This window comes from Pristiophorus japonicus, chromosome 8 (genome assembly GCF_044704955.1).
Source record: "Pristiophorus japonicus isolate sPriJap1 chromosome 8, sPriJap1.hap1, whole genome shotgun sequence".
In the NCBI taxonomy this organism is placed as follows: domain Eukaryota; kingdom Metazoa; phylum Chordata; class Chondrichthyes; family Pristiophoridae; genus Pristiophorus; species Pristiophorus japonicus.
The window spans coordinates 205,323,591-205,345,675 of NC_091984.1; the positions used below are offsets into that span (position 1 = coordinate 205,323,591).

The 22,085-nt window shown below is 47.9% G+C and overlaps 1 protein-coding gene across 1 annotated transcript in view; it reads left to right on the plus strand.

Moving 5' to 3' along the window:
- Nucleotides 1-21,613, plus strand: part of rhof (ras homolog family member F) — a 30,770-nt gene extending 9,157 nt beyond the window's left edge. The window contains exons 3-5 of the mRNA XM_070887814.1: nucleotides 14,462-14,571; nucleotides 15,594-15,728; nucleotides 19,484-21,613. Of these exons, the coding sequence (XP_070743915.1) occupies nucleotides 14,462-14,571; nucleotides 15,594-15,728; nucleotides 19,484-19,648 (410 nt within the window). The 3' untranslated portion in view covers nucleotides 19,649-21,613. The remainder of the gene's footprint in view (nucleotides 1-14,461; nucleotides 14,572-15,593; nucleotides 15,729-19,483) is intronic.
- Nucleotides 21,614-22,085: the final 472 nt, after the last annotated feature.

Here is a 22,085-nt window from a genome sequence, read left to right on the forward strand (position 1 = left end):
ACTGCAGAAGGCCCGAGGACTTTTAGCCGCGATATATTTTGCAACCATCAGTAAACTAAATGTTAGCTTTGATGTTTAGTGTCTGAAATGTGTCGAACAATGTTTTATTGTGTATGATCTGCACTGCTCATCATTTGCTGGTTAGCTCCTGCTTATCATTATTATTACAATATTTTAGGATAGGGCTTGAGCACCTCCCTCATTTTCCATTTTGAATATTTAAGCTTCTTTGTTGGTACCTGTACTGATGAATTTTATTTGGGGAGGAAGTAGGGTTGCTACAAAAACATCTGTGGCACATATTTACCAATTAAATTCTACAGGATGTCCCATTATTTCAGCTGTAAAACACTTAACAGAACTGGAATTGGAGCTCAAAAATGTAAAAAGGCAAATTCTTAAGCACAAATATTTAACATATGCTAATCTCGCCTTACTTTAATAACTGCAATATAGATTGTATCTTCTATATAATCAAACATATTGCATGCAGTGTACATCTGTCACATTTTAAATGTAAAGTATTTAAAAAAAGAAATGTAGCTCCTTTTTTCTGATGTGGAACCAGGAATTTACAAGCACTTGCAAATCTACAAAATGGCAATTAACCTCGGAATCTACCTTTTACGTGTTAGATTCAAAAGGATGGACCGGTATAAACAGAGCTGCATCTTAGCAGCAGAATAATACTTTATAATGTTATAAAGCAAACTCAAGAATACTAAAAAAAAAAATTATCTTTATTGGGTGTTTTGGGTGTGGAACTTGAACCTCCTTTGACATATTAGCTTGTTACTTAGGAGTGCCTGACTTTGGTACAAAACCATTTCCTGCCTGTGTTGGACTTAGTTTGATTAACCACAGGGAGGAACTGACTAAATATTATCAGTTTGAAACTATATACCATTTTTCAACTGAACTTTCTTGTCAATTAAATGAAATGCCAATCAGTTTCACTTTTTCACAGTTCGCTCCATTCTACAGGCCACTTTGGCTGATTTGGGTCATCACATTCCCTTGACTTGAGCTGGAGATGAAGATGGTTGCACATAGTAACTGACTTTCTTTATTCCTAGAAAGAGGTTCAGTAAATTGATGCTGGTAACAAATTACAGATGTCCATGTTAGAAATGCAGAGGACATGGATGTTACCAATTTCCCATCAAGAAAAGTGTCTGGCTGATGGGCTGTTGGAAAAATTAATGAATTCTACATCAAATTGCACTCCCTCTGGACAGAGGAGGCATGAAGATGTAAAAAAAAAAGAGAACCTGCATTTATATAGAATCTTTCACAACCTCAGGATGTGAAAGCTCCTTACAACCAATTAAGTACTTTTAAGAGTAGTCACTGTTGTAATGTCCATAAATGCCTAATCACCCTCTCAGATGGAGTCCAAGACATGGTAGGCATTTTGGAAGCTAGTTATGTACAAATAAGCATTTCTTAATAAGTTGATTGGGTGGTTGCAGTGGCAAGGCAAGCTAGTGCTGTGCGTAATGGAGTTCACACTCTGAAATGTTCCTACAGTGACGTCCCAAACTTAGCTATGTCATCAGCAAGAGTTAGGCAAGCAAGGCATTTCACCAATGGGTTTCCTCTGGTCTCAATAGTTACGCAGTATGTGTTTACTTAAATGTCTGTCTCCAAGATGCAGGCCTACAATTCTTCAAAAAAACAAATTGTAAAACTTCCCAATCAATTTAAAATACACACAAAGTACACAGCCCTTGATACAGATAGTGAATGCATTCTTCAAGGGTGTCCCCATCAAGCACTTCACCTTGACCTCCCTGTAGGTAACATATATTTACTGCAGAGTACAAGACTGCATTAGTCCTGGTTCGTGGATATGTTCCATAGAATCCCTTGGCTGACATTGTAAAATTGACCATATAGGGACAAAAACTATAATGTCATCTATTAAATACAATTTTCTAACCAATTACTTATTTAAAAAACAGGCACATGGAACATAGTGCAATAAGTATTTTATATCTATGTATCCCCAGAATTTTCTCTCTGTCTTCTCAGAAGTATGTGAAATACATTGCATAAACAAACAAGAACGTAGGACACATCTAAAGATAACTACTGCAGGTTCAGACTGCTAACCCAGTTTCCTTCCCTTTAACAACTAAATTACAAGACTGTAAGCTTCCCTGCGGCTGAGTGAATTTATTCAATTTTATCCAGCGAGCAGCTGAACCTTACAGACCAGGAAAATACTAGGTTCCCTTCCAGGTCCATGTTGAGATAACTGACCTCAGCTGGTACAATGATTTGGGATTGACAGTTTGCCTCAGTGAATCTTAGTTAGGAAGGGACAAGTTGTACAGAGTTCCTGCTCCTTATCAATTCTAGTAGGAATCTAACCATTGCTCTGGCACAGAAGGTGGCCGTTTGGCCCATCATGTCTTTATCAGCTCTTTGTTAGAACAATTCAAAACTTCTCTCACTGCCCTACTCTCCCCATAGTCTGCATCTTCCGATGCTTCACTTTTCCATTAACAGATGCCTCAACTACTCCCTGGGCAAGGCATTCTATAGTACAATTTTCTGCATAAAAACAACACTTTTTACTCCCAGAGACAATTTTAAATTGATGCCCTCATTACTGACTCCCCAAACAGAGGAGTTGGTCTCACTATATTCTTCATAACTCTTCATAATTTTAAAATCTATTAAATCTCCTCAGCTTTCTTTGTTCTTGTGGAAATAGTTGCAATATATCTAGCCTCTCCACATAACTATAGTTTGTAATCCGTGTGTGCTCTCCATGGCTTTAATGTCCTTTTTATAATAAAGCACCCAAATCTGCACAAAGTAATCTAACTGTGGGCTAGCCATTGTCATGTACAAATTCCTCATTTGCCCTTTGCACCTACACATTATGGCCCAATTGGCTTTCTTTACAGCAATACCTACCTACTGTTACACTAGATGGAACACAGTCATTTTATATTGCACGTTTGGTGCTGGTGCTCTACCAAGATTTTTAGCCTGATGGTGTCAGAAGTGGAATGTAAAGCGGTCAATGCCACAATGAGGTAATTACATAATCATTTTCATCTGTCACTGTAATATGTTTTATTTAGTAAGTAAAACTAGCACAAATCTTGAAGAATCACATTGCAAAAGCTCATATTGTAATAGATAAACTGGTTGTTTTAATGTTCCAGGAAGTGAGATGACCCAAAAGTTCCCAACACAGCAACACATCTATTAAAAAAATCCACCTATTATAATACAAAAACAGATAGTTATTGCCTTGTTGCGATTCTTTGTCTATCACCATAAGCCGTATTAGTCGTACACAAAGATAAGCAGCAACTCATGCTTCAGTGACTATATTGTATGTCTGATTGTTAATGTACTTAAATCCTAACATATTATCCAATGATAACAGGGAATAGGTGGCGCCACCCAAGAGTTTTGAATCCATTGAGACATTTATACTCAGTTATTGGTTAGGTCGACACGCGAGGAAACATTTTGGAAACCCTGCACCACCAGGTCACTGCGTGCAGCCTGTGCACATTAGAAAATCATGGGGACCTTCCCCTCAATTTTCCAATATGTTCGGCTGCATGCAAGGCCGTGTTGTGGGATCTCCCAAAATTTATCCAGTGTTGGAGATGTGGGGACAGTTGAATAAATTACCTTTGGAAATCAGGGAGCAAAATACATTTCCCCATCTCTTCTGAAGGGGCTGGGTACAGTTTCATGAAGGTCAGCCATCCCCCTGTACCTTGCCCAGGTAGTTTTTCTTCAGGTACGAGGTTAGACAGTAAATGTTCAGGAGCAGGAACACAAGAGACATATCTCCCCTCGCTAACTCAGAGGTACTGAGGCTTATTTTAATGTCCCTACCTCAACTAGAATTAGCTAAATCAGCAGAGACTGAGAATAAAGCCAAGGACCCATTAATCTGTATAGGTGAGTTATAACATTGACTTTACTTTTTTTTTTTTGCAGAGCTATCCTTCAAGAGGTTATCCCTCTCATTCCCCCCGACACCTCCTATTTATAGTTCATAACTTAGTAGATTGTACACCATTTCCAAAAGGAGTGGGCTTGGCAGGTCAGATAGCTTTTTTTCTCTATTTGCTTTTTTATGTAGTTGAATGTGTGTTTTGTGATTTGTGCCTTTTTATATCTGTATGTTTTCAACTATAATACAGTATGTCAGTATTGACATTTTGACTCTGGTTGCTTCCTCTGACTTGGTACAGTCTGTGTCTTTTGTTTTAAAGTGGCTGCTTCCTTTTAATTAGTGGTTTGTTAACATTGATCAGAATATATTTCCTTTGGGTTGGGTTGTGTGCGACAGCACTCTCAGTAGAAAGTCCACCACAAAATGGTTCTGTAAAGTCCCCAGTCCAATACACTGTTTTAACTAAATTATCTTTGAAGGACATAAAACTTGTCACAAAGTTTGAATTGCTTGTTTCATTTAATGAATTTATTGGCAAAAATATTAAGTGCATTTGACTTACTGATAGAGACATTGGAGAATTGTGATTGTATTGGCAGACAGATATCTGTAATGCTGTGTGATATTGTGAATGCATTTAATGATATAATTATACATAGAACAATCTGTCTATTGTGTTTAGTTAAGTGTATGTAATGAGTATTATTCATTTCTTCTGAAACAATCTACATGCAATCTCCTAATAGAAAGTTGGTAGAAGACATTATTTGACATGATTTAGCAAAAGCAGCTTTTGAGATTTCCAGAACTGATGGATTCAACCCCCAATAGTTAAAGTTTGCAGTTGGACTGGCATCATTTCTGAAATTCTGGTATTTGACCAGGTGAAAGACTCTGGCTTCACTCTCAGCTGGAGTGTTGCTACTTTATGATCATCATCATCATCATAGGCAGTCCCGCGAATCGAGGATGACTTGCTTCCACGTCAAAGTTCACAGGTGTTTCAATGAAGGACCTAAAATACCAGGTGCCGAACAAAATCTTGAAGGGTGGAAGATGCCTGTGCATGTATTTTTTTTTTAAACGCGTGGTGGCCATTGCACACCAGCCACCACACGGGCTTGACAGAGCTAGGTCTTGGTCCAGTGGCAAGGATTAACCAAGACAACTGGAGACCAGCTCTGCTGCACGGACCTAGTGCGCACACATATCGCGGTGTGGGCTGGTCCGTGCTGCCCCTGGGCCCTTGCCTCTTCTGGACCCTGAACTCACGCCTCTCCTGGGCCCCGATCACGTCCCTCTACAATCTCTCGCCGCTCCTTCGCCCTAACCTCGCCACTCCTGCTGTACCTGCCTACGCTCCAATCACCAACCTGGATCTTGGTGACGTCCCTCTTCACTGCCGTTGCTCTCCTGCTCCAGCACTGCCCTGCGAGCACCATCGGAGCAGGCCGGGGAGCGGAAGGAGCAGCGTGGTGGCCTGGCCCAGCAGGCCGAGTGGCCCCCAGCCTGCGAGCACCATCGGAGCAGGCTGGGGAGCGGAAGGAGCAGCGTGGTGGCCTGGCCCAGCAGGCTGAGCGGCCCCTTGCCTGCGAGCACCATCGGAGCAGGCCGGGGAGCGGAAGGAGCAGCGTGGCGGCCTGGCCCAGCAGGCTGAGTGGCCCCCGGCCTGCGAGCACCATCGGAGCAGGCTGGGGAACGGAAGGAGCAGCGTGGCGGCGTACCACGCCAGGGAGCAGCACGTGCTGGAGCAGGACTTTATCAAAGACCAATACAGAAAGTCTTACATGACTAAGGAAGCAGTTAAATTTGCCATTCATAAAACAGAACATTTTTAAACTATTGGTCAGGGACTTTTTATATACCTTCCGACGGTTAATTGTCCGATTACAGACTCTCATTGTGTGTCCATCAGTTGTGGCTCAGTTGATAGTACTCTGGCCTCAATCAGAAAGTTGCAAGATGAAGTCCCACTCCAGAGACTTGAGCGCAAAAATCTAGGCTGACACTCTAGTGCAGTACTGAGGGAGTGCTGCACTGTCGAGGTGCCATCTTTTGTATGAGACGGTAAATGGAGCACTATTTAAAAGAAGAGCAGGCGAGTTATTCCCGGTGTCCTGGCCAATATTTATCCCTAAAAATCAACATCACGAAAACAGATTATCTGGTCATTGTCACATTGCTGTTTGTGGGAGCTTGCTGTGCGAAAATTGACTGGCACATTTCCCACATTACAACAGTGACTTGGGATCTTTTACAGCCACCCGAGAGAGCAGATGGGGCAGACAGTTTGAACGTCTCATCTGAAAGACAGCACCTCCAACAGTGCAGCACTCCCTCAGCACAGCACTGGAGCATCAGTCTAGATTTATGTGCTCAAGTCCCTGCAGTGGGACTTGAACCCACTTGACTCAGAAGGCAAGTGTGCTACCCACTGAACCCCAGCTGACACTGACAGTGCAGTACTGAAGGAGTGCTGCATTCTCAGAGGTGCTGTGTTTTGAATGAGCCTGATTGTGTATCCAGGGCAAAAGTAGGCAAACATGAGGAGATGTGAGGAGATAAACTGATGTCCCATCTGGCTGTTCAGGTGGACATAAAAGATCCTGTGGCACATTTTGAAAAAGAGCAGGGAGTTCTCCCGCTGTCCTGCCCAACATTCCTCCCTCAACAAATATCAAAAAAGCAGATTAACTGGTCACTTTGCTATCTGTAGGGCCTTGTTATGCGCACATTAGCTGCTGCATTTATCTACTTAAGAACAGTATCTACATATTAAAAGTACTGGCTGTAAAGCACTTTGGACAACCTGTGGATGTGATCAATCACAAGTTCTTTCTTTAAGATTATTGTAAGTAAGGTGATTGTCAGTCCTCAGGTATGCGCATAATTTTGCTAACATTATAGAAAAAATTGTGCGGGATAAGGTCCACTTGTACATCGTCTTGGTGTGACCACACCTGGAGTACTGTGCACAGTTTTCCTTATTTAAGGAAGGATATACTTGTCTTGAAGGCGGTGCAATAAAGGTTCACTAGATTGATTCCTGGGATGAGGAAGCTGTCTTATGATGAGAGATTGTGTAGAATAGGCCTATGCTCTCTGGAGTTTAGGAGAATGAGAGGTGATCTCATTGAAACATACAAGATTCTGAAAGGGATTGACAGGGTAGATGCTGAGAGGTTGTTTCCCCTGGCTGGAGTGTCCAGAACAGGGGTGTCAAACATATGGCCCGCCACGCGTTTTAGAGTCTAAAACAAGGAACCGAATGCAATCATGGAGAGAATTTTAAAGGAACTAACTATTTGTACTCCACCTTTTTTTGACAGACAGGTGACAAGCCCCGCCCCCTATGTACTGCACTTTTTTTGTCAGAAACGTCTCGTCTCCCCCCCCCCGGCCAGCCTGGGACCGATGGCGGCGGGCTGCTGCTCGGGCCGACCAGGCCCCGGGCCTCCTGCTGAACCGCGAGCCTCCGACCAGGCAGTGAGCACTGAGCCATGGCGGCGGCGGGCGGTGGGTGGCCGGGGGAGGTGGTGTCAGAGGGCCTTGGGGCCATGAGTGAGAGAGGCTGGGGAGAGAGAGAGAGAGAGAGAGAGAGAGAGAGAGAGAGGCTAGGTGGAGAGAGAGAGAGAGAGGCTGGGTGGAGAGAGAGAGAGAGAGAGAGAGGCTTGGGGGGGGGGAGAAGAGAGAGAGGGGGAGGAGAGACGAGAGAGAGAGAGAGAGGGGGAGGAGAGGAGAGAGAGAGACAGGCTGATGGGAGGGAGAGAGAGGAGAGAGAGAGAGAGAGAGAGAGAGAGAGAGAGGGAGGGAGAGAGACTGGGTGGAGAGAGAGAGAGAGAGACGGTGGAGAGAGAGAGAGAGAGAGAGAGAGAGGGGCTGGGGGGGGGAAGAGAGGGGGGCTGGGGGGGGAAGAGAGAGAGGGGGGAGGAGAGGAGAGAGAGAGAGAGAGGCTGGGGAGAGAGAGAGACAGGCTGATGGGAGAGAGAGAGAGGGAGAGAGACTGGGTGGAGTGAGAGAGAGAGAGAGAGAGAGACAGGCTGATGGGAGAGAGAGAGAGAGAGAGAAAGAGAGAGGCTGGGTGGAGAGAGGGGGGCTTGGGGAGAGAGAGAGAGAGAGAGAGAGAGAGAGAGAAAGAGCGAGGCAGGGGAGGGAGAGAGAGAGAGAGAGAGAGGAGGTTGGAGAGAGAGAGACAGAGAGAGAGAGAGGCTGGGTGGAGAGAGAGAGAGAGAGGCTGGGTGGAGAGAGAGAGGCTGGGTGGAGAGAGAGAGGCTGGGTGGAGAGAGAGAGATAGGGGCTGGATGGAGAGAGAGAGCACGAGAGAGAGCGAGGGGCTGGGGAGAGTGAGAGATGCTGGGGAGGAGGGGGAAGAGTGTGAGAGGCTGGGGGAGACAGAGAGGCTGAGGGGGGAAGAGAGAGAGCGCGAGGGTCTGGGGGTGTGGGGGAGGGAGAGTGGGAACGTGTGGGGGGAGGGAGCGTGTGGGGGGAGGGAGAGTGTGGGGGGAGGGAGAGTGTGGGGGGAGGGAGAGTGTGGGGGGGAGAGTGTGGGGGAGGGAGCGTGTGGGGGAGGGAGCGTGTGGGGGGGGGAGCGTGTGGGGGGGGGGAGCGTGTGGGGGAGGGAGCGTGTGGGGGAGGGAGCGTGTGGGGGAGGGAGCGTGTGGGGGGAGAGAGCGTGTGGGAGGGAGCTTGTGGGGGAGAGAGCGTGTGGGGGAGGGAGGGCGAGAGAGTGTGGGGGAGGGAGGGCGAGAGAGTGTGGGGGAGGGAGGGCGAGAGAGTGTGGGGGAGGGAGGGCGAGAGTGTGTGGGGGAGGGAGGGCGAGAGTGTGTGGGGGAGGGAGGGCGAGTGGGGGGGGAGAGTGCGTGGGGGGGGAAGAGTGCGTGGGGGGGGAAGAGTGCGTGGGGGGGGAGAGTGCGTGGGGGGGAAGAGTGCGTGGGGGGGGGAAGAGTGCGTGGGGGGGGAAGAGTGCGTGGGGGGGGAAGAGTGCGTGGGGGGGGAAGAGTGCGTGGGGGGGGAAGAGTGCGTGGGGGGGGAAGAGTGCGTGGGGGGGGAAGAGTGCGTGGGGGGGGAAGAGTGCGTGGGGGGGGAAGAGTGCGTGGGGGGGGAAGAGTGCGTGGGGGGGGAAGAGTGCGTGGGGGGGGAAGAGTGCGTGGGGGGGGAAGAGTGCGTGGGGGGGGAAGAGTGCGTGGGGGGGGAAGAGTGCGTGGGGGGGGAAGAGTGCGTGGGGGGGGAAGAGTGCGTGGGGGGGGAAGAGTGCGTGGGGGGGGAAGAGTGCGTGGGGGGGGAAGAGTGCGTGGGGGGGGAAGAGTGCGTGGGGGGGGAAGAGTGCGTGGGGGGGGAAGAGTGCGTGGGGGGGGAAGAGTGCGTGGGGGGGGAAGAGTGCGTGGGGGGGGAAGAGTGCGTGGGGGGGGAAGAGTGCGTGGGGGGGGAAGAGTGCGTGGGGGGGGAAGAGTGCGTGGGGGGGGAAGAGTGCGTGGGGGGGGAAGAGTGCGTGGGGGGGGAAGAGTGCGTGGGGGGGGAAGAGTGCGTGGGGGGGGAAGAGTGCGTGGGGGGGGAAGAGTGCGTGGGGGGGGGAAGAGTGCGTGGGGGGGGAAGAGTGCGTGGGGGGGGAAGAGTGCGTGGGGGGGGAAGAGTGCGTGGGGGGGGGAGAGTGCGTGGGGGGGGGAGAGTGCGTGGGGGGGGGAGAGTGCGTGGGGGGGGGAGAGTGCGTGGGGGGGGGAGAGTGCGTGGGGGGGGGAGAGTGCGTGGGGGGGGAGAGTGCGTGGGGGGGGAGAGTGCGTGGGGGGGGAGAGTGCGTGGGGGGGGAGAGTGCGTGGGGGGGGGAGAGTGCGTGGGGGGGGAGAGTGCGTGGGGGGGGGAGAGTGCGTGGGGGGGGAGAGTGCGTGGGGGGGGAGAGTGCGTGGGGGGGGGAGAGTGCGTGGGGGGGGGAGAGTGCGTGGGGGGGGGAGAGTGCGTGGGGGGGGGAGAGTGCGTGGGGGGGGAGAGTGCGTGGGGGGGGAGAGTGCGTGGGGGGGGGAGAGTGCGTGGGGGGGGGAGAGTGCGTGGGGGGGGGAGAGTGCGTGGGGGGGGGAGAGTGCGTGGGGGGGGGAGAGTGCGTGGGGGGGGAGAGTGCGTGGGGGGGGAGAGTGCGTGGGGGGGGAGAGTGCGTGGGGGGGGAGAGTGCGTGGGGGGGGAGAGTGCGTGGGGGGGGGAGAGTGCGTGGGGGGGGGGAGAGTGCGTGGGGGGGGGGAGAGTGCGTGGGGGGGGAGAGTGCGTGGGGGGGGAGAGTGCGTGGGGGGGGAGAGTGCGTGGGGGGGGGAGAGTGCGTGGGGGGGGGAGAGTGCGTGGGGGGGGGAGAGTGCGTGGGGGGGGAGAGTGCGTGGGGGGGGGGAGAGTGCGTGGGGGGGGAAGAGTGCGTGGGGGGGGAGAGTGCGTGGGGGGGAGAGTGCGTGGGGGGGGAGAGTGCGTGGGGGGGGGGAGAGTGCGTGGGGGGGGAGAGTGCGTGGGGGGGGGAGAGTGCGTGGGGGGGGGGGGAGAGTGCGTGGGGGGGGGAGAGTGCGTGGGGGGGGGAGAGTGCGTGGGGGGGGAGAGTGCGTGGGGGGGGAGAGTGCGTGGGGGGGGGAGAGTGCGTGGGGGGGGGAGAGTGCGTGGGGGGGGGAGAGTGCGTGGGGGGGGGAGAGTGCGTGGGGGGGGGAGAGTGCGTGGGGGGGGGAGAGTGCGTGGGGGGGGGAGAGTGCGTGGGGGGGGGAGAGTGCGTGGGGGGGGGAGAGTGCGTGGGGGGGGGAGAGTGCGTGGGGGGGGGAGAGTGCGTGGGGGGGGAGAGTGCGTGGGGGGGGAGAGTGCGTGGGGGGGGGAGAGTGCGTGGGGGGGGGAGAGTGCGTGGGGGGGGAGAGTGCGTGGGGGGGGAGAGTGCGTGGGGGGGGGAGAGTGCGTGGGGGGGGGAGAGTGCGTGGGGGGGGAGAGTGCGTGGGGGGGGAGAGTGCGTGGGGGGGGAGAGTGCGTGGGGGGGGGAGAGTGCGTGGGGGGGGGAGAGTGCGTGGGGGGGGGGAGAGTGCGTGGGGGGGGGAGAGTGCGTGGGGGGGGAGAGTGCGTGGGGGGGGGAAGAGTGCGTGGGGGGGGGAGAGTGCGTGGGGGGGGGAGAGTGCGTGGGGGGGGGAGAGTGCGTGGGGGGGGGAGAGTGCGTGGGGGGGGGAGAGTGCGTGGGGGGGGGAGAGTGCGTGGGGGGGGGAGAGTGCGTGGGGGGGGGAGAGTGCGTGGGGGGGGGAGAGTGCGTGGGGGGGGGAGAGTGCGTGGGGGGGGGAGAGTGCGTGGGGGGGGGGAGAGTGCGTGGGGGGGGGAGAGTGCGTGGGGGGGGGAGAGTGCGTGGGGGGGGGAGAGTGCGTGGGGGGGGGGAAGAGTGCGTGGGGGGGGGGAAGAGTGCGTGGGGGGGGAAGAGTGCGTGGGGGGGGAAGAGTGCGTGGGGGGGGGAGAGTGCGTGGGGGGGGGAGAGTGCGTGGGGGGGGGGGAGAGTGCGTGGGGGGGGGAGAGTGCGTGGGGGGGGGAGAGTGCGTGGGGGGGGGAGAGTGCGTGGGGGGGGGAGAGTGCGTGGGGGGGGGAGAGTGCGTGGGGGGGGGAGAGTGCGTGGGGGGGGGAGAGTGCGTGGGGGGGGGAGAGTGCGTGGGGGGGGGAGAGTGCGTGGGGGGGGGAGAGTGCGTGGGGGGGGGAGAGTGCGTGGGGGGGGGGAGAGTGCGTGGGGGGGGAGAGTGCGTGGGGGGGGGAGAGTGCGTGGGGGGGGGAGAGTGCGTGGGGGGGAGAGTGCGTGGGGGGGAGAGTGCGTGGGGGGGGAGAGTGCGTGGGGGGGGAGAGTGCGTGGGGGGGGGAGAGTGCGTGGGGGGGGGAGAGTGCGTGGGGGGGAGAGTGCGTGGGGGGGGAGAGTGCGTGGGGGGGGGAGAGTGCGTGGGGGGGGAAGAGTGCGTGGGGGGGGAGAGTGCGTGGGGGGGGAGAGTGCGTGGGGGGGGAGAGTGCGTGGGGGGGGGGAAGAGTGCGTGGGGGGGTTAGCGTGGGGGGGGTTAGCGTGGGGGAGGGAGCGTGGGGGAGGGAGCGTGGGGGAGGGAGCGTGGGGGAGGGAGCGTGTGGGGGGAGAGCGTGGGGGAGGGAGCGTGTGGGGGGAGAGCGTGGGGGAGGGAGGGCGGGAGTGCGTGGGGGAGGGAGGGCGGGAGCGCGTGGGGGAGGGAGGGCGGGAACGCGTGGGGGAGGGAGGGCGAGAGAGGCTGGGTGAGAGTGAGAGAGGCTGGGTGAGAGTGAGAGAGGCTGGGTGAGAGTGAGAGAGGCTGGGTGACATGACTTGTGTTGTTGACATGAATTTAGCTACCGTTTTTAATGCAGCCGATGTTCAGGTAAATTAAAACCCTTTTATTATGCTTTTCATTTTCAATTGTGTGGCCCACGGGAGGTGCATTTGAATCCAAACTGGCCCGCTATCGATTGAGTTTGACATCCTTGGTCTAGAACTCGGGGGCACAGTTTCAGGATAAGGGGAAGACCATTTAAGACAGAAATGAGGGGGAATTTCTGCACTCAGAGAGTTGTGAATCTTTGTAATTCTCTACCTCAGAGGGCTGTGGACGCTGAGTCTCTGAATATATGCAAGAGAGATAGATTTTTGGAGTCTAGGGTAATCAAGGGATATGGAGATTGAGCGGGAAAGTGGAGTTGAGGTCGATGATCAACCATGATCTTATTGAATGGCGGAGCAGGCTCGAGGGGCTATAGGGCCTACTCCTGATCCTATTTCTTATGTTCTTAGTCCACTGAGTGTGAAAATAGTCTATTAAAGTCTGAAAATGTAACAGAACTGTGCATCCTCAATGCATTGTTCACCCAATACGCTGAAATGATATAAGGAAAGGGATGTGGTTAGCATTTACTGCAGAGATAGATAAATATGTCTTACCTCTCTTCCTGTCTTTGCCCGAGAACACAATTTCCTTTGAAGTTGGTGTTTTGTTAGTATCACGATAGCATTTGTTGCTGAATCTTAAAATATTTCTATAATTACGTTATTGTAGCACGCTTAATTTAACTGAGAACTGGTGTGTTCTGCTTATGATAGGAATTGGTTCATTTCCACCTGATCTCCTTACAAATCTACTCAATTTGTTCAATTGTTACATAGATTTTACAGCACAGAAATAGGCCATTCCGCCCAATGTGTTTATGCTCCACACAATCCTCCCCCCATCCTATATCATCTAACCCTATCAGCATAGCCTTCTCTTCCTCTCTCACTCATGTACTTATCTAGCTCCCCCTTAAATGCACCTATACTATTTGTCTCATCTATTCCATGTGGTAGCATGTTCCACATTCTAACCACTCTCTGACTAAAGATGTTTCTCTTGAATTACTTATTGGATTTATTAGTGAATATCTTTATATTTATGCCTCCTAGTTTTGGACTCCACCACAAGTGGAAAGATGTTCTCCATGTCTACCCTATCAAACCTCATCATCATTTTAAGGACCTATATTAGGTTTCATGAACCATATGTTAAACAGATGCTTTAATACAGTGTTATATTGCTTACAATGCCATCCAAGATAATATACATTTCCTGAAAACAATTAACTGATTTTAAGCCATTTTCTTTAAAGTGATATGTTGATGTTGAAGTTTCTACACTTCAAAAGGAAAATATAGACATTATATAAACAAAGATATTCTTTTGACAAAGAAGCCAGAACATCTGTAAACTGTGACTAAGTATTAGAAACATTTTCTACATTAAAGAGAAAGAATGACAGTGTGATCAATAACTGATTACAGGATTCATTTCAACAACTTAGTAGTTACCTTGTATTGTGTTATAGTATGCTATGATGCATTCTCTGACTTACCATGAGCAGTGCCACAGAAATTTTTAGTAATATGTTAAAACAAATCAGTACACACAGACATCACATAGCAGGTTTAAAATATCTCTTTCTCCAAGATCCAGTTATCAGTTTTACATTAGTGTTGCAGAATTCAAAATAAGCTAAGTGGTGATTTCTGTACTGAGGCTGGTTCAGTAGATCTTTAGCTTGGCAGATAATTACACTATGTGGGTGGGGGGTTCCAAGCTAGATCTGCCAGGATGATCATAGCTTTGATCTCTGATCAATGCTGAGTTTGTTGATTTCAGCCAGGAGAGAGAGAGGAGCCTTTGCTACTTCAGCATACCTTCGGGTTAAGAGGAGGAAACATTAGCCTGGGTTCCCATTCCGGACCACAGGAAGAGGTGTGCATTTATACTCCCTCTACAATTGGACCTGTTGCCACTCACTGTCAAGATTCATGTATGAAGATCAACCATTTGATCGAGGTACAGGCGGTTTGTCAACAATAATGGCACCATACCCCAAACAGGATTCCACAGATTGCATGATTTGTTTCTTTGCATTTATCCATGCCAAGATGCTCTCATTTCTGGTATATCTTGCATAGACGAAGCATTATTAGCTGAATAAATAGTTCAAAATAAAATACTAAAAGATTGTGTGCTTGCTTTCCTCTTTTGTCTGATTTAGGTCAGGAGGACTATGACAGGCTCCGCCCACTATCCTACCAAGATACACATGTTCTCTTAATCTGTTATGATGTCACAAACCCCACAAGTTTTGAAAACGTCCGTATTAAGGTGAGGGGCAAATAATCTTTTCCATATTCAACAAAAGCAAAATCATGGAAGTAAATGATTTGTTTTAGAATGTTTCTGAAATTATTAATTGACTATAATCACCCTATCTTTTGGTAAACCATTTATTATTTTCTTGCATTCCTTTCTCTTGGTAGCCCAGCACAGTTCATCATCGACAACTAAAAGGGTGGGTAAATGACCCACTCTTCAGTCTGTTAATAACATTTTCTGTCTCGGTATCAAGAGGTGCGCGAGGGAATCATTGTGGGGATGTGCCTGACCTATGCTCAATATTTCCCCATAATGTCACGGGTGGAATTGTGAGCTCGTCACGAGAAATATTATAGGTATCTACCTCCTACCATTATGTGGTGCAGTGCATGGGACTTCTACAATGCATAGTCTTATCAAATTTCCTAAGGATTTTCAGAACTTTTAGACTCACAGTATAATTATATTCTGTTCATCAGTTCACAATCACATTTTATCAGACAGTATCAGTTTTCAATAGTTTATTGCTACATTAACATTTTTATACATTTAAATGCATATGTTTATTTATAGCATTAATAGTCCTAATTAAAAAGGTACCTGCGCTGTTAAGTAGCAGCCCTAACTTTCTGCAATGAGTTTAATTGGCAATGAATGCGCAAATGCAGCAATTTCATGCAACTCACAGGGAGGTTGAGGGTGAGCTGTTTTCACGAGGCTAATGGCAAATCGTCCAGCAACTTGTGGTGATTCACAATTCAGGGGGTATCTCGTCCTCGCCACAAGTTACTGGGCAATTTACATATCAATAATGGCGAGCACCATTAAACTCACCATTATTTTGAAAGCAAATTTTGACCATTAGTTCTGATCAAAATGATAAATAAAAGCAACTGGAGCACAAGGAGCTCATCCACATGCTTTGGCAGAGGTTTTGTGGAATAATTCTTCACAAATATAAAATGCTGTACAGATCAACAAGTGATGTTAAAATGTACGTGTTTTTTGTTGTATTTCTCCAACTATGCTAGTGGGTTCCAGAAGTAAATCACTTCTGCCAGGAAGTCCCCATACTCCTGATTGGTTGCAAAACAGACCTTCGAATGGACAAAGAACGCTTGAGAAGACTGAGAGCTGCCCAGCAGGAACCAATCACATATAATGAGGTAAAATGACCGAATGATGTCAACATGGCTGTGATGCAGTGTCAGCAAAGTAGATGGCTCTGCTTTTTCAAACCAACCTTCCAAAGGGAAATTCAAGAAAATTTAAATTCTCTTTTGATGTTTGAACTGAATTCATGTGACAGATATAATTACCTAAGTTCTGCCTGTTTTCAGTAGATTAAAAACATCACAATAAAACATTTAACACAGAAAAAGTGCATTTTTAAGCTGTGCATTTGAAGGATGCTTGCTTTCTGTTGCCAACTTTCTCCGCTTTGCCCAAGGTGTTGCCTTGTGAATGAATTGTAGTTCCACAGCTGCCACATGCTGTTATTTATGCTTGAGCCATATCAGTAAACATTGGGAGGCTATTTGACTGCAGGGGACATCACAAAATAGCCAGATCCTGTCTTTAGATACTTGGAAACAGCATAACCTCCAATTCACATACCTCCTTACCTGGACATATATCGCCGTTCCTTCATCGTCACTGGGTCAAAATCCTGGAACTCTCTCCTGAATTGCATTGTGGGAGCACCATCACCACACAGACTGCAGCAATTCAAGAAGAAGACCCACCAGCACTGAAGGGCAACTCAGGATGAGCAATACATTAGTATTAAAAAAAAAGAGTATCTTCTCCTCTCTAAACAGAAATGTCAAGATCAATTTTTTGTCACCATGGTTTAGATCAGCTAATCCTGCACAGACTGGGGGATCGGGTGAACTAGGACTAGAGAGGCAGGTGAAAGGTGTATTCACAGCACAAATTTTCTAGCATGTTAGAAATTATTGAAAAGTAAAGATGTTGGGGTATGATTGAATAGCAACCATGGACCAACAGACTCAAAATTATGTCCTTCTTTCCCTTCAGCCTACCTTGGTTTGCCATGGCAGTTTAAATAGGCCAATTTTACTGCAAATTCCCACAAATTTCTCTTGTTTTAGCAATCTTTTACTAAAACATTCTAAGAATAGAGCAGTCACTGTCAGTGGAACTTTGTCAATTGCGCCAAACTGCCAATGCAGCCAGCTAGTCTGCAGAAGAATTTCCAGAGAATTATAGACTTTGCTAAGAATATGCAACCAACTAACAAGTACAAGACATTTATGATCCAAAGGAGCTCTCCCAAACACACACCGGATGGATTACGAGTTTGTTCAGATCAGTGACACTGCCAGAAACCTCGAGGATAGCTCTTCCCATCTGAGTGAGAAAATGATCGTTCCCCTTCCATTTGGTTTTCCTGACTTGTAGGAATTACTGACTAGCCCAGTCCAAGCCTGGCCCATTGACAAGTACAGAACCACAGAAATGAAGGCAAACAGTAAAAATAGAAAAATGAAGGCAAAAAAAGAAGTAAAACAGGAAACAATGGAGACTGTTAAAAGAGACAAGAGAAAGTGAGAATGATGACGAGGAATGGAGAGAAAATAGCAGAGAAAGAGAGAAAGGAAGAAAGTAAGACAGAAAAAACCAAAGTAAAGTTTTTACAATGAAACTGAAGGAAGTTAATAAAGTCACAAAACTGTCAACATTTAAAATAGAACCAATGAAAGCAACATCCAGACATCTTTGTAACTTTTAATTAAAATCTTTATAAAGCTGAGTGTTGCAATAAAGAAACAACTTGCATTTATATAGCACCTTTCATGGCCTTAGGACGTGTCAAAGTGCTTCACAGCCAATGAAATATTTTTGATGTAGTCGGAAATATGTATACCATAAACTCCCACAAACAATGATAAATGGCCAGCGAATCTGTTTGGTTGAGGGATAAATATTGACCAGGACACTGGGAGAACTCCCCTGCTCTTTTAATAGTGCCATGGGATCTTTTACGTCCACCCAAGATGGCAGATGAGGTCTTGGTTTAACGTCTCATCCGCAAGATGGCACCTCGAACACTGCAGCACTCTCCGTACTGCACTGAAGTGTCAGCCTATATTATATGCTCAAATCTCTGGACTGAGGCTTGAACCCATGACCTTCTCACTCAGAAGTAAAGGTGCTACCACTGACCTATAAGGTTGACAGTTAATAGGTACATTATTGGGAAGTGGTCCACGTTGTCCAGGGCCGCGCCGTGGATCTTGATGTCTGGGGGGCAGTGCTGTGCGGCGTGGACCACTTCCCTTATCTCGGGAGCCTCCTATCAATAAGAGCAGGCATAACAACGAGATCCAACACCGCCTGAGGAAAAGAGTGTTTGAAGACCAGGCCCTCAAAACTGTCACCAAGCTCATGGTCTAGTAATACCCGCCCTCCTGTATGGCTCAGAGACGTCGACCATATACAATAGACACCTCATGTCGCTGGAGAAATACCACCAGCGATGTCTCCGCATATCCCGAGAGGACAGACACACAAACATTAGCGTCCTCGTCCAAGCCAACATCTCCAGCATTGAAGCACTGACCACACTTGATCAGCTCCGCTGAGCAGGCCACATAGTTCGCATGCCAGACACGAGACTCCCAAAGCAAGCGCTCTACTCGGAACTCGTCCACGGCAAACGAGCCAAAGGCGGGCAGAGGAAACGTTACAAGGACACCCTCAAAGCCTCCCTGATAAAGTGCGACAACCCCCGTGACACCTAGGAGTCCCTGGCCAAAGACCGCCCTAAGTGGAGGAAGTGCATCCGAGAGGGCGCTGAGCTCCTCGAGTATTGTCGCCGAGAGCATGCAGAAATCAAGCGCAGGCAGCGGAAAGAGTGTGTGGGAAACTAGTCTCCCTGCCCACCCTTCCCCTCAACCACTGTCTGTCCCACCTGTGACAGAGACTGTGGTTCTCGTATTGGACTGTACAGCCACCTAAGAACTCATGCTAAGAGTGGAAGCAAGTCTTCCTCGATTCTGAGGGATTGCCTATGATGATGACATTATTGGGAGTTCAAATTTACCATTCTGGTCCAGAAGATAATATTTCAGTGGTGTTTTCAGAGCAAGCTATATGTGATATTCCAGATACTCAGCCTGCCTAAAATTTCCCAATACACCAACACGCTCCAATACTCTACCATAATAAACTGATGCAAGGTTATTCTTAACACTCCTTTCTACCCATTCTCTAATAAATCAAACTGTTCATCTTTCTTTACTTGTACATGATAATCACATTTCAATTGTTTTAGCCTTTGGTTCACTGAGTGATAAATTTCCTCATCAGATTGAACAACTTATGTGTCTCTGCAATCATGGTAGAGCATTGGATTCCCAACCAGGGAACTCAAGTTTGAATCCTAGTACTAAATAACATTTCTGCTTGATTGTCTTTATTGGTTATGTTTTGGCCAGCTCACTAGGTATATGATCATAGAATCTTATAAGCATAGGAGGCCATTCAGCCCCATCATGCCCGTGCCAACTCTCTGAAAGAGCTATCCATTTAGTCTCACGCCCCTGCTCTTTCCCCATAGCCCTGCAATGAGTTTCACTTCCAAGTATTTATCCAATTCCCTTTTGAAAGTTGCTACTGAATCTGCTTCCACCACCTTTTCAAGCAGTGCATTCCAGATCATAACAACTTGCTACATAAGAACAATTCTCAGGCAGGAGGAAGAGTTGGCAGGCCCCCAGCAGAAAGGGCACCTAATTACAGAACTGCACAGAGTGAAACTAAAGAGAAGACCTTTCCACTACCTGGTTGCATGTCTGGGGTGAATAGCAGTACAACAGATTGAGAAAGTGCAAAGAGGAGGGGGAAAAAAAAAGAGAAAAAGTTTGCAGATTGTCACATGTGTGTTTTTTTCCAGGGTGAAGAGGCTGCTCGCCAGTTTAACGCTGTGATGTACTTGGAATGCTCAGCCAAATTCCGTGAGAACATAGAGGACATCTTCAAAGAAGCTTCCGGTGTAGCTTTAAGAGCCATAAAGAAAAGCAAAAGGAGAAAGAAGCAGAAGCAATGCTTGCTCCTTTGACAGTTGTTACCTATAGATATTATTGATCATCAGTGTGCCAGACTGCTCCCTACGGTGTATTGTAAATTTGTCAAAGCTATCAATAATTACATGTAACTGTACTACTTTCTCAGTCGACTCATTTACTGTTTCAGGGGGATATTTTTCACATCCCTGGGAATTTTTTTTTAGCCATACATGGCAGGATTCTAAAGGCTAGAGACACATTTGCTGAAGTACAATAAAATAAATTATCAGAGATGCAAGAAAACTGTGGTGTATAGAAACAGGTGTTTCATCCATGTTAAAAATAGACCAACAAATTTTTTTAAATGGCAAATGCTGAACATCTGAAACAAAAAAGCACAGAGCAAGTCAATCAGCATTGATGGAGGGAGAAGACAGGACAATATTTTGAAAGGGCATCTCTTCATGGCTGAAAAAGCACCCTGCCTGAAATGTTGCCTTGGCTTGATGCTGACTAACTTGCTGTGCAATTCCAGCAATTCCTGTTTTGAACAAATAACGTCCATGTGAGTATGTCACTCAACATCCTAACCACCACTGCTGCTAATAGGGCGTTGGATTTAGTCTTTGATTTGTCTCATGTATGTTACTACTGCAAATATTTTTCTAAATTAACGTTGAATGTAAAAGTAATAACTAGCAGCTGTTTTCAGATCAACCATGCTTGAAATTGAGAGAGTAACAGTAACCTGTCACTATGAGCAACAGCTTAATGGCACTAAAGCACTTTAAAAAAAAGATTTTTCCAGCTTTTTCCCCTCCTGGCCTCAAGGCAGACTCATGCATGCAGTACAGTTCCACCAGCACCTAGAGCCTTCTAGTATCTTTCTCAAATTACAATTTTTTAAATGTGTGAGCCTTGACCTTAAATATCAACAGGCTCATCAACTGTGCAGGACACAGGTGAGCGAGCCTTACCCTCTGCTCATTTACTGTTCAGTTTCCAGCAGCAATCGGGTGGGAACGTTTGCAGATTTTTCCCCTCCATGGCTCTAGGATGCAGAAGCCAATTGTAGTGCCTCTACCACTGCCCTAGTTGAGAACAGTTAATTCAACACTGAATGGAAAATAAAACTAGGACCTTCTAGTCTGCATCTTTCAATCACACACTGCCTTTAAAACTGACCCATCAGGAGAATTACTGAATTACTTAAAAAAATATATAATAGGAATAAGTTTTATATGCATTTTGTTGAACAGCCACAATTATTTCCTTATCACTAGAAATAACAAATACAAGAATGCTGCAGGAGCATAAATTATGCTGTTTTTCTTTCCCAGTTAACAGAAGCAAGGTCAAACCACCTTCATTTGGGGAACAGTCTGCTGTTTTTACAGGACAAGATACAATGTCCTAACGAAAAATCAATTCAGTATTTTAAATTCCTAGTGTCTTTTCCTTTACAAAGTTACAGCATTTCCTTTTTCATAAATTCATAATTTTGAGTCCCATGTATTGCATAAATTACTCGGCAGAAGGGGGTCCCGATTGCAGTACCTTAGTGCAAAAGCGAGGAGTGCAATATATAAGGGAAAAAGAAAAGCTGCCCCTCTTCTTGGCCCACCACATACAAGAGAGCACTGACAGGCACAGAGGTCTGTAGCCGCCTGCCTATTCCTGCAGCCATAGTCCAGGGTGGGTTGCCCAGCATGATACAGAGATAGAAAATGGCATTAAAAATGCACTATTCACTGTATTTGCTGTGATAACTGTATGAAGTCCCTATGTATTCAGCAGGGTGAATGTTAATTTCTCTTGCATGCTAACCAGTGCTTTAGAATTTTGCTCTAAATAAACTTAGAATAACTTTTCTCACAATCTTTCCCATTATTGTACATCCAAACTTTATTTAAAAAGTTTGTCCGCAATGTTTCATTTCCTTTACTGGATCCTTGTCAGTCATTCACCACTGCATAGTTTTCCTTCATTGTACAAGCGATTAAATGTATTAAAATGTTGGTGATGTGGAACTAGAACTAGTTACTCCATATTACAGAAACTTATGTGTTATAGAAAAGGGCTAAGTTTGCACCCATGTAGTGTTATATTCCTCCATAAATTGACTGATTATTTATACGATTGGTAGTAAAATACCAACTGTAATGTTGCTGTTACTGTAGCTATCGTCATGTTTAGCAAAATTTAGAAATCACCAAAGCCGTCAGCTTATACCTTCAGATATGCCATTTAGATATTGCACTGTGAGCTGGCTTCAGTAAATATCAACATGAAAAATTGAATCCTGCATATTACAATTTTTCCTGCCAATGCCATCTAGTATTGTTGCATTTTATGTTAATTGACAAAAATGCTCAAAAACTCAACTGATTGCATCTGACAAAGAATTAAAAGGTGGTTCCCATGTAAAACCAAATGATTTCAGTGGAAAAGAAAATTGGGCGGGGTATAAAATGAGCTGCCGATTCACTA